General features: G+C 34.1%; 1 protein-coding gene across 6 annotated transcripts in view; it reads left to right on the top strand.

The window, feature by feature from the left end:
• LOC118187360 (protein bicaudal C homolog 1-B-like) overlaps positions 1 to 15,856 on the top strand; it is a 254,265-nt gene that overhangs the window by 147,368 nt on the left and 91,041 nt on the right. For all 6 annotated transcript variants that reach the window (XM_085825071.1, XM_035357562.2, XM_035357558.2 and 3 more), the window contains 2 exons: positions 440 to 679; positions 15,626 to 15,838. In XM_085825071.1, coding sequence (XP_085681197.1) covers positions 440 to 679; positions 15,626 to 15,838 — 453 coding nt within the window. The remainder of the gene's footprint in view (positions 1 to 439; positions 680 to 15,625; positions 15,839 to 15,856) is intronic.

Raw genomic sequence — 15,856 nt, 5'->3', positions numbered from 1 at the left:
GGTTTTCAGTAGGTTATATTAGTATTATATTTCAATATGTATGCTAAATCAGTTTTCCTCAAACTGAAAGTGCCATTATATTAATAAACATTTGTATTTTTGAAAGTATGTGAACATAAATGGAAAAAGTAATTTTATGAATATTTTTCAAGAATCAGGGTGTCACTATAAAAATTAGTGTACAAAAGTACTTCTTCTTCTTCTTCTTCTTTTTTTTTTTTTTTTTCACTTTTTTAAAAAAAATATGTTAAAACTGTATTCTTTATTTATTCTTTCGTGCATTTTAAAAATTATTTCTAAAAACTGTAGTAAAACTATACTATTTAACTCTTTTTGGTCATAAATTCTATGCATGTGTATCTGTGTATGTCTGTTGTATTAGGACTTACGAATATTAGTTACTGATTTTATTTATATATGTACTTTTTTATTTTTCCAGGCCTTGATTCCAGTACAAATCTTTTTTGATAATCCTGTTTCAGACGGTCTTAATCACGTTTTGAACCCTTTTTTGGCATTAGAAAGCAAATTTATAGAGACAGAACTAGGCTTGAGTATGTACTTATTTTCTGTAAAGAATGGTGTGGTAACTATCGCAATACGATGTGACCAAGATCAGTTTCGAAGTCAGAAGCAGAATATTTTGATGCTAATGGAATACATTTGTGGTAAAAGAGGTGTAAGTTGAAATATATGAAATTTATTCTTATGTTTAGAGTGCATAGCTTCAGCACTTGATTTTGTCCTCCTTTGTAATTACAGAGGATTTTATCCTTTAGGTACTTGTTGCGATTGTTACATATTAACTTTTATTTAAAACATTTTTGTTACCTTACTTTATTCTGTAAATTAAGTATGATGCTAATGAGTGAGAGTTTTTAAAAAGAACCAGTAAAATACATTATTACATATCTAGCTAATAATTGTTGTTGAGTTATCTAGCTAAATGGGTATATTGTTTAGTGCAATTATGCAAATCTGACTCATAGATTTTGCTTGAGTGCAACTCTGAGTTAATTGTACGCAGCCATTTGATCTGACATAGACTTTTTTTCTGCGTTGTAGTCCATAACCATTTTTGGGTTACTTAACGTTTTTTGTCTTTGTTCCAATGGTTTTCCTCTTCTATCAAATGTTTGGTAGAAAGTAACGTAATACCATGCTTTTCTGTTCTATGTAAAAACTGTGATCCCTTCTTTAGTCTCTTGTACTGTTGGAGCTGTAACAGTGAGCATGAAGGTTGCACTTTGGATAAGCTCTGTTACTTTGTTTCGAGTTAACTCAATCCCGTAGGCGGTCAACAGATAAATAGTTACTTGCAAGTTACTTGCAGTATAGTTAACTTCATTTTAGTGACTAGGTGGAATGTTTTAGCGTTCTGGTCAATCCTTAGCGAAGAGTGCAGCTTTCATCTGGACTATTGGTAAGACTTATTTATTGTCTTTCTAGTATGTATTGCCATGCCAGCGCAGCCAGGTAGCAGCAGCGTTGGGTTTCATGATGAATGTTGACGATGATTTAGTATGCAAATTTGTAGTGCAGTTACGTGAGAGCTATGGTCTAACTAGTGACTTTGAAGGTATTAATCTTAAACTAATGGAGGAGCACGATTCGCTTCTAAAGGCAAATTGCCCCAGCTTAGAAGGCACGATTAAAGCAACTCAGCGAGAGTGTAGCTATGATTAAGATTTATCAAGAGACGGAGGCTAGGAAAAAGGCTTCAAATAATGATTACTCAAAGTAGCGATAAGGGTAAAACACTAGCTAGAAGCTCAAGCGGGAAAACTCGCAAAAAGCAGGCAGTAAATAACAAAGGTTTTGTTACACCTAGAATTACGCATAAACTTAAATTTATCTAATTCAGAGATTGAATACCCGTCTCAAAAAAATAAATTTGAACAATTAAATGCAGAGGAAAACATGGATGAGGATTAGGATGATACGCTGTTGTAATTCCAAAAAAGACAGCTGGTCACATACCTTGTATAGCTTTCGCCGATTTCACTGGAATTTGAGATAAGCTAAAAGAGGAGTTTGAGAAAGATTTAAACATAAAGAAATATAATGGAAATCTAAAAGGTGGAAGATTAACCCTCCGTGTTTTTGAGGTTGATCATTATAGAGAGATCACTAAACTCCTAAAATCGCATGAAATACCCTTTCACACAATAAACTCTGATAAACCCATAAAGGCTCTTATCAAATAACTTCCAAAAAATAGTGACACTGAAATCATAAAACAAGAAATAAAAGATTTGGGATCCCAAATCTTACGCAAAATATCTTGAGAAAAAATGCCAAATTACAAAAAAAAAAAGGATGTCAAAATCATTAAACTTCCAGTTTTCCTAGCTGAAGTAAAAAGAAATCTGGAAGGAAAAAAGATTTTTGACATTAAGAAGCTGAGAGGGCTTGATGTTCAAATAGTTAATTATAAATCAAGGAATTATAAATCAAGGCCTGGCCCTGTGCAATGCCATAAATGCCAAAGGTACGGGCATACGCAGGACCTGTGCCATTACACGCTCAGATGCCTTAAGTGTGCGGAAAATCATGAAACCTACTTGTGTAAAAATAAGAAAGATGTTAATCCCCCCATCTGCGTTTTGTGCGGAAATAACCACGTTTCGTCCTACCGTGGGTGCGAAAGGAATCCTGTTAACATTAAAAAAAGAATAGAGGAAGAAATAGCCGCTAAAGTGGCAAAGGAAAAAGCGAAATTTAAGCTTAACTTAGAAGAATTTCCAAAACTCCCAAGTACTAATTCAAAGGAGATCACAAACCCCTCACCCTCATGGAGTGCATCAGGAACCAATCAAAAAGCTCCCTCGTTTTTCAAGTGGCTAAAGACCCAACTAATGCATGTAAAACTTTTCTTCAATAAATTTAAGTCTGTAAAGACCATATTTGAAAAATTTGAGGTCGAAATGGTCGCTATCGAGCACTTCTCAAATATCAATTATGAATTCTAGGCCCTCAAATTATTCTCGAAATCTTATGTCAGCTACTGCAAGCTTCCTAAAAAATTTAACGCCAACGGCGTTCAAAAGCAAATGCAAGATCTCATCGCATATATGAATACATACAACATCGATGTTATGATGATAAACGAGACCCATCTATAAAGGCAAGTAACGTACAAATATTCAGAGCTACAGCTTCCTTCGTGACAACCGCCAACACAACAGAGGTGGGGGCACAGCAATTTTAGTCAAAAGACAAAGACACCTGAAACATGCAAGATTTAATCTCCCAGACACAGGAAAATGGAAAAAACACTATAATATATATATTCAGGTTTTAACGAACCATTTTTTAAAATTTATTTCGGTTTATAATCACCCGGATAGAACTCTCAGAGCTCAAGATTTGGACGCTCTCACAAACTCCAATTTACCGATGTTGATCGCAGGAGATATTAATGCCAAGCACTATTCCTGGAACTGTAGACATGGTAACAGAAATGGAAGAATACTGTGTAATTATGCACTTAATTCCAGGAGAAGAATTATCACGCCGGATATCTCCACCAGGTATCATCAGGAAGTGGAGATATTTTGGACCTCCTAATTCTAAATAATATCAGTGCAACTCCCTTACTAGAAGTTAAAGATGAACTTTTGTCTGATCACAGGCCAATTAACTTCGATTTTTATGAGTGCTACCCACCGCTTCAGAAAATTCAGCAAAAGGTCAAGTGGACGCTCTTCAGAAGCCAACTTACTAGCATACCTTGTAGAATCTCCATTAATCACTGTGCAGACTTGGAAAACGTGGTCCACAACCTGAACTCAAAAATTCAAAGCGTCATTAAAAAGGCTTCTTTTACTAGCACGGAAAATAATCATCAGAAGCTCCCTATGCATATTATTAATTTAATCAAGCAGCAAAACCAAAAAAGGAAGCAATGGCAACAGACTAGGAACCCGAGAGATAAAAGCTTTGTTAACTATCTCAAGAGGATGATAAAGCAGGAAATTATTGAATACAGGTCCAGTAACTGGAATAGGTTACTAGAAGACATAGATCCAAGCACCTACGCAGTATAGAAAATTGCGAGATCACTGAGGATCACAAAGACAAGATATCTGACTTCAGGGGGCAAACTCGTCACTCCGAGGCAGAAATCACAGAAATTTTAGCTTTAAACCTCAGCAACGTCTATGAGAGGCATACAGATGAAGATATAGACATGAAAATCAGATTTATCAAGCAGTTGACAGTATCAAAAGTAGGCAAAATTCGGATTTTGTTAAATTTGCATCCCTGGCAGAAGTAAAGGATATTATTAAAAAATGAAAGAAAAGAAAAGCGAAAGGTTTCGATGATATAAATAATGAAGCATTGCAAGCCCTCCCAAGAAATTGTATTGTTTTGCTCTGCAACATTTTTAATGCTTGTATCAGACTTGCCCATTTCCCGCAGCAGTGGAAACACTCCCTTGTAATTACCCTTCTAAAGCGAGGAAAAATCCCTCGTGATGTGAATAGCTACAGGCCCATCAGCTTACTCCCAGTAATAGGAAAGGTTTTTGAAAGAATTCTGAGCATCCGGCTGATGAAGCATCTGGGAAGATTAGATCTCATTGACCCGAATCAATTTGGATTTCTTTCTGAACATTCTACCACTCACCAAATTATCAACTTAATTGAACGAAAAGTACAAGAGTTCCAGAAAAAGAACTGGGTCGCTGCATGCTATTTCGATTTCGAGAAAGCCTTCAATCGAGTGTGTCATGCAGGACTCATCTAGGAGCTTTCAAATTTTATTCTGCCAAAGAGTTTTCTCAAATTAATGATCTTCTTCTTAACCTTTTCGTGAAGGCGCACCTTCATTTAAGATGCTCGTGTGCGATGGAAGGGAATCGAATGCAGTCACCGTACAGGACAGAAGTTTTGCATCGCTAAGCCTAATTTTATTTAAAAAAAAAAAAAAAAAAAAAAAGTTTCACTTCTAGCATTGTAATTTTTGGTATCATATTAGATTATTACTTGAGCTCTTATATATATTAAAATTAGCGCTTGAAAATGTTTTTTTTTTCTTTATTTTGCATGAAAATATACTTACAAAATTGCTTATCTTGTAAAATAATTTTCGGAAGCGCTATTTAAATTATTTCTAATTGATAAAACTCATCAATAAAGTTTAAAATTAATAAAACAACACAATAAAGACTATTTACAGTAAGAAATAACAAAATTTAAAATGAAGACTGAGTGTGGTAAATCTCGAAGCACGGAGAAGTATCACTTTCTAACTCTTAGAAAAAGTATCACTTTCTAACTCTTAGAAAAAGTATCACTTTCTAATGCTTTAGAAAATGAATCATCACTCTCATCTGCGTTAATAAATGGTTCATTGACCATACGAGGGTATTCTTCTTCTGATAAATAGCGCCTTCCCGCCATAATAGACTGGAGGTGAGGCTTTCGAAAATAAAAAGAGAAGAAACAGAAATATATCTGAAGGCAATGCAAAACGTAACAGTACTCCACATACTCTCGAAAAGGCCATACATAGTAAAGGAAAGAATAGAATTAAAAAAGGAATTGGATATAAATCAGACACGCAAATGTTTTCATTAGCACGCAGCGATTTAAAGAGCTCACCTCTGTTTACGCTTTCCCCTCCTCCCCCTCGCAAGAGGTGATGAGTAAAATACCAAACTCAAGCAGAATATATCAAACTCAAGGTCAGGAACCTAAAACTGTGTTCATTTCAAAAGTATTGGACATAGGATGCCATCTAGTGGCCTTCAGAAAAACGCTCCAGCTTAAAATGCGTATACGCATCACCCGTCCTCTGGATGCAATCTCTCGCGATGCGTGGATGGGACGCCCGGCTGTAAGAGACATATGCGTATATGGGACACCTGTCCTGAAAGGGTTAAAGCGGAGGACCTTTTAAGTAAGATGTGGAGAGTCATTGTCAAGTAAGAAAGTCATATAAAGGCGGACCGGAAGGTAGCGTCCTCTCACCTAAATTATTTTCAATTTATATTAATGATATGCCTCAGCCATTCTCAAGTAAGGTCCTAAAATATGCTGACACGGTTATTCTCAGAAATTCGTGAAATCCCCAAAATGCGGTGGATAAGCTTCAGTTTCAGAATAACCAGGTTGATGCATGGTGCAAACTGTAGTAAATAAAAGTTAATCCTTCTAAGTGCAACGTAGTGCTCTACCGGAGGTACAAGAAAAATCAACAAGTAAATATTGATACCAAAATTGACGGTATTCCTATTCCTTCAGCTAATTCTTACAAATATCTCGAATTGTATGTGGACAAGACTCTTTCCTTTCATGAACATGTTAACAACATGATCAGTAAAGCAAATGCAGCTTTTATGGCTATCTGTCCGCTAATTGGAAGGAATTCGAAGTTAAATCTGAAGATAAAATGCACGCTTTATGTTACTCTTATTTGACCAATTTTACTTGACGCAGTCCCAGTCTGGGCCACTGCCACTAAGATGGATAGGCAGAAAATGAATGTTTTGCAAAATAAAATACTCAGGTCAATCACAGATGCTCCTTGGTTTATTAGAAACTCCCAACTTTACGATGACCTAAAAATTAGACCCATTCAAGAGGAAATACTCACTACAGCTCATAACGTTTCTATGAGAATGTCAAATTCTCCCTACCCTGCCATCAGAAACCTAATTGAATATGACCCTACTCAGGAGAGAGTAGTCAAACGACCTCGTTCAATACACCAGAACCCCAGGTGGTGGTGATGTAAATATTGTTTTCATTTTTATTATCCAAGAATTATTAATACCAAGTATTTAACTGCATTTACCCAAGTATATATTCAAGTCAGTGTGTGTTCGTGCTGTGTTTATTACCAAGTATTGTGTTAGTGTTTAAATTATTTTTGGGACTTCGTATCCAAGATGGACTGGATTTGGCAAAGCCACCTTATATAATTGTGTAACTATTGAACAGGAAATTTACTCACTCTCTTAAAAACAAGAAACGACTCTGTTAATTAACGCCTATTGGCTCTCAGGATCATGTGACATCCCGCCTCTTGCATGTTTAGTGAGGAATTCAAATGTTTTAAGATTAATTTATATTTAAATACATTTCAAGATTTCAAGGATATTGATTGTGCGGTTTATATCAGGACTGTTTACTCATGCATAATTATAAATACAATATGTTTTCGCAATTTCATGAATTATGTTAGCGTCAAATAAGATTGTGACTCTCACGTACTGCGCTAGTTTTCGCCGAAGTAGCAAAAATTGTATACTGTCAGCAGATGCGCTAGACACCTAATGCAATGATTTTTAATCAAAGCAAGAGGAAACTCTTTTCCCCTGACCTGCAGGGATAAATAGAAGGGCTAGCTCATTTCTTTGTTCGACTCCTCGCCGACGCAAGCCTAATGGGGGGACGTAACAGGCAATAATCTGACGTCACTGTGATGCCACCTGTCCTGATTTCCTGCGTTTAAAACAGTAGTTTCATTGAGCTGCGAGACGATTTTCTAGAAGTTACATATCCCAAATTAATTTTAATGATATATATATATCTGTTTTCTAATAATGTATATACAGTCAAAAGTCGTTAATTCGGACACCCATAATTTGGAATGATCTATAATCCGGACCTCAAAGCTAAAATCTTTCTGCGCATGCGCATAGGCGTTTTATGCATGCGAGCAAGACATTTACGACTGCGCATATGCGTTTGCGCAAGCGCAGAATACGTTTTCGCGTGCGCATTTAATGTATAATGGACGGTATAAGCTCTAATTATCTAGTTCAGTTAATGTTGATGATTACGTTGTTCCTTAATCTTCAAAATGGATCCGGCTTATTATTTTTTGCAGACTGTAAGAGCAATTTTATAAAAGTAAGCTTGAACTTTCGATTATGTCAACTAGAATTTCCGATGCTGGAGCTCCCAAAGGATCTAGAAAACGAAAGTATGTTTCGATGTCCATCAAACAAAAAACGAATTGCTACAAAAAATGGATAAAGGCATATCCTTTGTTTATCTAACCATTCCGAAATCTGTTTATCAAATTTCACGCTGCTCTGCGCGGGAGGGGGGGGACGTCGCGGCGCGCAATGAACTGGAAGTTGATTTGTCACCACTATCGTTATCTTCAACGCAGATGTTTTTATTTTATTCGGCTTATAATTCCTTACTAAATGTAGTATTTAATCTCGAAGTACTCCGTCTTTGATATGATTTAAATCAAATTCCTCGTCATTATAAATATCACGAATACAAATCAAATAGTTTTCTGGTTGCAATTTTCTAATTTCGGCTAGTTGAAAGAAATGTTTAATAAAGTAAACAAATAAATATTAAGCTTCGTTTTTTTGTAAATTTTGATACCCTTTAGATCATAATTGCTTATTATTTTATAAATTACGGTTTCATATTTTAAATTTTATAATTTCTGCATGCCGTCTTACCAGATTTAAACTGATGATCTATAATCCGGAAAAATCGATAAACCGGAATCGTCGAAGTCCCGACGAGTCCGGATTAAAGACTTTTGACTGTATTTAAAATAATTTATATATATGTAATTTTAGTCAGTTTTTATTTTAAATTCTATATTGTAAAGTATCGTTTATGTAATATGGCTTTTTGCACTGCAGTAACGTGCCGTAGCACTTACAGAAGTATGAAAGGATGAGATATTTTATTTCATGGGACCAAAAGATCCAAATGAGAGTTTGCTTTTGATGAAAGAATGGATACACAAATATCAAAGAGAAGATTCTATTAATGTGAAGAGCGGAAAAATCTGCAGCGAACATTTTCTATGCAGTGTTTATGAAGATGATATGAAAAATCGCTTGTTTGGATAGCCACAAAAAGAAACTGTTGAAATAGAATGCTGTGCGAAAGTAAATTATGATGACAATAATAAATCAAATTTTAATGATTTTGAAATAAAACTCACAAATGAAAATGTAGATCATCCTGAATGTTTAAAGGATAAACAAGAATGCATTGATAATTTGAAGAACAAAATAATATCCTTAGAAAATTGTATTAAACTGTATTAAAGTGTTGAAAAATAGAGAAAAGAAAAATTTTAGAATTTTTGTTCAGTGACAAAGAAGGTGGACGACATCTAGACAGAAATTAAAATCTCAAATAGCGAAATTTGGGGGGGGGGCACAAATCGGAGAATTTGGAAAAATGTCTAAAGCCTATTTTTATAAAGACGCAGATTAATGCATTACTGAAAAATCAGGTGGACTAGTGAAAATATTTCACGTTGCATTGTCATAAGAGCTCTGTCATCTTAAAGCTATGATTTTTGGAAAGAAAAAAAAATAAGAAAAAAATTGGAATATCTTTACCTAATAATATCAAATTAAAGAAATGGTGTTTATTTTATTTTTTAGTGTTTTCTAAATTTTAGTGTAGTCCAAGAATTTAAAGTAATGTTCTTACTCTAAAGAAGGAAAGAGGTGAATATTTGTATTCTGTAGAAAAAATATGCGTTCTCAGTTTTGACGAAATGCATATAGATTGAAAACTCTGCTATGACTCTAAACTGGACTAAGTTGGTTCTTTTACAAAATGAGCAGTTTATTTTAATCAGAGGTCTCATTTCGCGCTCTGCCTTAAATTACTGAGAAACCGCGTGTTAGATGATAGAGGATTTGTTTTAGAAGATGTAACTGTTTTAAATTTTGATATTATTAAAGAGGTTTTAAATAGAGATTGAGAAGAAATCAAATTGTGTTACAAACTAAAACCAAATTATTTAATGGTCAAGGGAAACGTGAAACAAAAAGTCGCTCCAGAGAAAACATTATTTTCAAAAAGTACCGCAAAAGGTATACTCTACCCCACAGGAAATCAGAAAGCATCTGACTTCTATGAGTTAATCGATAATATCTTCGGTATTATGAATAGTACCAAAATAGTACCAACAAGAATAACAAGTATTTAACAAACTAATTTTGTTAAGTACTTGTTAAAGTTATTCTTATTGTATCCTTTGTAACTAATTATTGATTAGATTTTGTGCTAGATTAGCATTCTAGATAAAATATAATAGTATAAAACATCAAAGTAGTTGGCATAAAAAGACCTGCTTCCTTTACTCACACTTTTGAAAAATTAAATAGCTGTTTTAGGTACTCTGAATAAAGCTATTTTGTCAAAATTAAGTTAACAATCTTATATACATTTATTTAATTGTAATATAGATATAAGTATAAATTACAAAATTATTTAAAAAATATCTGTTATATTGAATCAGAAGAGAATTATAACAATGTAAAATTTACAATTAGGCAAAAAATCAAACGTAGGTTAGCAGAAATGTTGCCATATATGTCATATATGTTTAAACCTATGTCAGTGTTAAGTTTTTTTTTTTTTTTTTTTTTTTTTGAGTAAATTTAAATAGCTGCTATTATAGTTATCTTAGAAGCAGTATAAAAATTCTCTCAGTTAGCATGCAAATAAAGAAATTATTAGAAATAAACGTGCATTAAATAAAAAAACTTGCAAATAAAAATTAAAAAAAAACCAAGGAACTTAATGTTTAAAGAGTAGCACATTTTATCTATTATTTTAAAATTGAGTAAGCATTATTAAATTTTTTAATGGTTCAGTCTAAAATGCATAAAGCAGTAACATTGCCTCTTCCAAATTATAGCTATCTTTCACACACAGCTCATTTTAAACACTGGTTCAAAAACGCTAATTTCCAAGCTGTGAATTATATTGGCGCACTCAGTGTCATCATGGCTACGTCATCACTTCTCACTTTCTGCTTCAGGGGGAAAAGCTCTATGAGCTAGCCCTTCTCTTCAAAGTCCTGCTGACCTGCCACCTTGTTTTAAAAATATATCTCATCCCTAGGACGCGGTGCAGAAGTTTGTACCTTTAGTTAACTTATATATATTAAATATTGCAAAATATTGTTAGTGCCCAAGGGCTTATAAATGGCTAGTTTATATTTTATGAAGTAGATACCAGAATCAGAATACAAGATTCCAGATTCTAGTCTCTTGTGTCGGTTTGGGATTGGCATATAAATGATATTCTCTATGAATTATCTACCTCTAATTAAAAACATATTATTGTAATATATCAAAGAAAACTTTATTAAATATGATTAGTCATAACAAATCTTACCGCATTCTACAAACCCATAACCCACTCTGTAGATGCCAGATACATTTTTTAACTCATTCTTTTACATGTTAAGAACATATCAATGTTGCCAAGATATTAAAACTTAAAATTATACTTGGCTCATTCTTCTCATTTCATTTTTTTTAGGCACCCCATCTTTTGAGTTATATTTGCAGTTGTTTGAAAGAGTACCAATCAAATGGAATTTTTTTTATGAGTTTTCCCATATGCATTTACCCTTGTGCACCAGTTGTCCTTGCGTTACTTTATGGAATATATCTTTGCACAAATTCATGACTTCATTTGTTGGCGGCATATTTACTTTGTCGAAAGTTCTGCTACTGTAGACACAAAAGCTGTATGTAATATCCAAGCCCCAGCTGAGTTTGGAAATTTTTATGCTATATCTGTGTGTCTTCTTCATGTTGTACTGTCAGAATATAATTCGTCCGCAAAATGGGATCATTGATTCATCAGTACAAATCAATTCCATTGGCTGATAATACTTTTTGAAATTTTAGTTCAACTCGTTTATAATTGTATGGATTTTCCACAAATGGTGGTTTTATTGCTTGTAAAATGAAGCATCCTCAAAAGAATCTGAAATCGGTTTGTGCTCATTACTTTGTGTGGGAATGAATGGGTCCCTGTCTAACGACCATCCAAAGGTTAACTGTAGTTTAGGACAGAGTCATTTCCGTTGAGTTGGATTCCACAACCACACCTTGTCTCCTTCATTGAATCTATGTCCCGTAGCTCTTGTATCATGTCTTCATCTTCTTTGCCGTCTTCTAAGGTGACTCTAGCTCGTGCAAAATTGTGCATCACTTCAAACTGGGCCTGGAAACCTTGGATGTATTTCCTCAGGCAAGAAGGTGGATTTGGAGGGTGACCAAACGAGAAATCAAGAGCAGACGAAGGTCATGACCGAAGAGCCTCTGTAATGGATAATAGCCGGTAGTCTTGCATATCTCTTTGATCCTAGTATTCCCTATTTCATATACCGTATGTTGGCAGCTTTCTGAGCAGGCCCTTTCAGACAAGGTGTCTGCGTTTCCAGATGAGGATCCCCTTCTGATGATGGATAGTTGTGTCCTCTGATGCTGAAAGCAGTTTATTGTTTTTGAAGTCCAGGAAAAAATTGTATTTTCTCAAAAAGTCCAATCCGAGTATGCAAGGGTCTGTAATCTATGCCACATAGGCCATCTGATGGTATTATTAGTGGCCGTATTTATTAATAAAAACTGGTATATGCATATAGGATTGTGATTGAAACCAACATGACTATATGCAATAAACCAGATGTAGTACTTTACTTGGAACTCTGCCACTTAACAGGTGTTCATTGAAAAATATTGAATCTCTGTCACCAGAGTTTAATCTAAAGTAATGCAACACATATTAAGGCTATGTAGACATGTTTGTTTATATTGGGAATGATTTTTTTTATAACAGCATTTCATTTGCAGAACTTAAAACAGTTTTGTAATGCAGGTACATTACAAGAAAGGGCACTTGTTATTTTCTCTGTTAATGATGAAGAAGTGCAAGAGCAAATAGCAAATTCGAAAGTGTATGTTGCTACTTCTTACTGGCCCTGGAAGTTGCGGTGTTTGTTTCAAAGCATTTATTTTAAATATTTATTATAAACACTTAATTTTCTTAATTAAAAAAATTAAAATTATTACATAACTGCTGATTAAAATACAATTTCTGATGAAAACAATAAATAAATAAATAAATAAATAAATAAAGTTGTAAGTGTCGCATTACATTAGTATAAATTTAATTAGTATAAATTTGGTATTAAATTAGTATAAATTTAGAAAGACATCTTAACACAGGGTCAGTTATGCCTAATAAAGTATGATACAAAATTTCTTATTACCGAATCTTTCTGTTTCGAGAAACATCAAAGTAGATTGTGTTTGCAAACAATCAGCTTATATCTTGTTGCAATTTTAAATATGAAATTTGTGGGAAGTTATGTTCCTGGCCACATCAGATTTTTTTTCAAATTATTTAGCATAAAATTGCTTATAAAATAATTATTAAATCACTTTTTCCAGGAATGTTTAACTACTGTAATTTACAGAAGAAATGCTGTGGCGTTTATGTGTTTAATACTTAAAATTTTCAGCGGGTGCGGCGTTTCTACCCATGCGACGTTTAGGTGCACTAAAAATATTTCCTGTGATGGTCATTGTACATAGTTTGGATGGCCTTGTCATTGTATATAGACTGGTGCTGTTCCCACACAAAAGACCACTCAGTTGCTTTTTGCGAACATTATTTTGTTTATATTCTTTCCCTTGAATGGACCTACATGCCTTATTCACTCTAAACAGGATCTCAGAACAATAACATTCTTCCCCCTTTCAAATCAACATTCTTATCAGTTTGAATAGTCTCTCTCCTGTGTCATTCGATGAATCTTCCAGGACCCATCCTCTCCCCGCCCCTGCCTTTTCTGCAATTTTTTTTCAAAGGCGGACACGACTCCACCTGCCTCATAATAACGAACTCTGATGTATTTACCCTTCAGCATGAATCGAGTTTTCTTGGCATTTTGCAAGATACAGATACCATCAGTTTGGGTACAAGTACTTGTTGCATAGTTTTTAACTAAAAAGAGAGCGGAAATTTTTTGAAAAGATTACCTAAACGGCACAGAAGCTATACTGCTGGTTTTAAGCTTCATGTAATTTCACGTGCTGAACAAATTGGAAATATAGCAGCAGCTCAAGAGTTTGAAGTGGACAAGAGATGTATTTGACATTGGAGAACCGAAAAAAACTTCTTAAAAATGTGCCACAACAGAAACGAGCCAAAAGAAGTGGTACTGTAAGGTGGCCGAATCTAGAGGACTACCTTGCAAACTGGATAAAGGAGCAAGAAGGAAAGGGAATGGCAATTTCAAATGTAAAAATTCGCTTACGAGGAAAATTTTTAGCAAAACAAATGAACATAAATGATTTCAAAGGAGGACCTTGCTGGTGTAGAAGATTTATGAAAAGAAAAAATATTTCTGTGTGTACTAGAACAACAGTCGGGCAACAATTACCAATGGACTGGCAGGATAAAAAGGCATCTTTTCTAAAATATGTTACAGATATTATTGACAAAAATTACTTCTTCGGTTACAGGTAATGTGCAAACGAGAACGGCTGGATATGCGAAACAATCATGCATGAGTGGCTACATAAAGTTTGGCAGTGTTGTAAGGGATCTTTTTTCCAACCAAAAGGGTTATTGATAATGGATTCCATTCGTGCTCATTTACTTGAGTCAGTGAAAACCAGATGTCAAAAATTGTCTACGACCGTAGCAATAATTCCTGGTATTTTGACAAAAATCTTACAACCATTAGATTTGTCTGGTAATAAATCCTTCAAAGCTGAAGTCCAAAAGTGGTGGGAGTGTTGGATGAGTGAAGGATTGCATACGCATACCAAAAGCGGTAAAATGTGTAGAGCATCTTATGAAGAAGTTGCAAAGTGGGTAGGAAGTGCGTGGAAATCAGTAAAAACACCGTCAATAATAGTAGGGTTCAAAGAAGCTGAAATTATATCCTTAGATAAAGAGACTGTAAACCAAGAGGATGAATGTGACGTGTAAACCAAGAGGATGAATGTGACGATCTGGAAGACTTGGACTTAGATCAGGATTTACTACATCTTTTTAATTCAGATAGTGAAGAATCAGATTTTGATGGCTTCATATAATGTCTAGTTTGCTGTAATTCCTTTTGAAAGTAAAATTTAAAATTTCCTTTTGTCATCCAAATTTAATATTTCGTTGTTGCAACATATGGACTTCTTTAGTGGATAAATATAAGTATATACGTGAGCGTAAATATATTTTCAACATTTCTTACCTTTAATTTATTTTTGAGTTATGGTTTCATTTCATGCATTTTTTCTTAACTGATATGTCATATATTAGGACTTAGGTCGAGATTTTGCATCTATACGGCCCATGATGATAACATACACAATTTAATCTGTTGCAGCGTTTCTGTGTAATTTTAATTTTTCTCCACCATTTTTCTCGAGTGCGGTGTTTCCGCTGATGCGGCCTTTCTTCTAGAAATTGTGGTATATCTTTTCATTAGAAGAGAGTAAAATCAATAATATCGTAATGAACTTTTTATTATGAGATTCTCCTTTCAGTTGACTTTTTAGTTCAAAAATTTAATGCACCCTGTTTTTTCAATAAGGCTTTTATGATTAAACATTCTCCTTCAGTACAGTCAACACTTGCATCATAATGGCAAGATCATGAATGGTACTTCCAAATATTTTTTTTTTCTTTTATGCAGGTTTTCTTTTATTCAGAATTTTTGGGAAAGAATGTACTTGTTATGCATTTCTTATGCAATAAAAATGTCTTTGGTTTGCTAGATCTGTAGAAAATTGTTTAAGATTTGGGGGGGATAGATGAACTGTGGTGTACAATAATTAATTAAAAAAACATGCATCTAATTTCAGAGTGAACTACCGCATGTTTATATGGTAACTGATATTATGCCATATCACCATGCATTTGTGAAAGGTGCAAATTCAAGTAACATTCAAGATATAATGAAAAGAACTGGAGCAAAAATTGTGTTTCCACCATTGAATGCTTCTGGATTGGAAAAAAGTTCAGTGAAAATACATGGAAGTTTAGACTGTGTGTATATGGCATGGCAAGAAATTATGGTATGTAAGCCAAAATGA

The sequence above is a fragment of the Stegodyphus dumicola genome, chromosome 1, assembly GCF_044657685.1.
Source record: "Stegodyphus dumicola isolate Sdum_Otavi_A_Nest chromosome 1, ASM4465768v1".
NCBI lineage: Eukaryota > Metazoa > Arthropoda > Arachnida > Araneae > Eresidae > Stegodyphus > Stegodyphus dumicola.
Note: the sequence above shows the minus strand (reverse complement) of the source record. Positions and strands in the feature narration are given on the sequence as shown.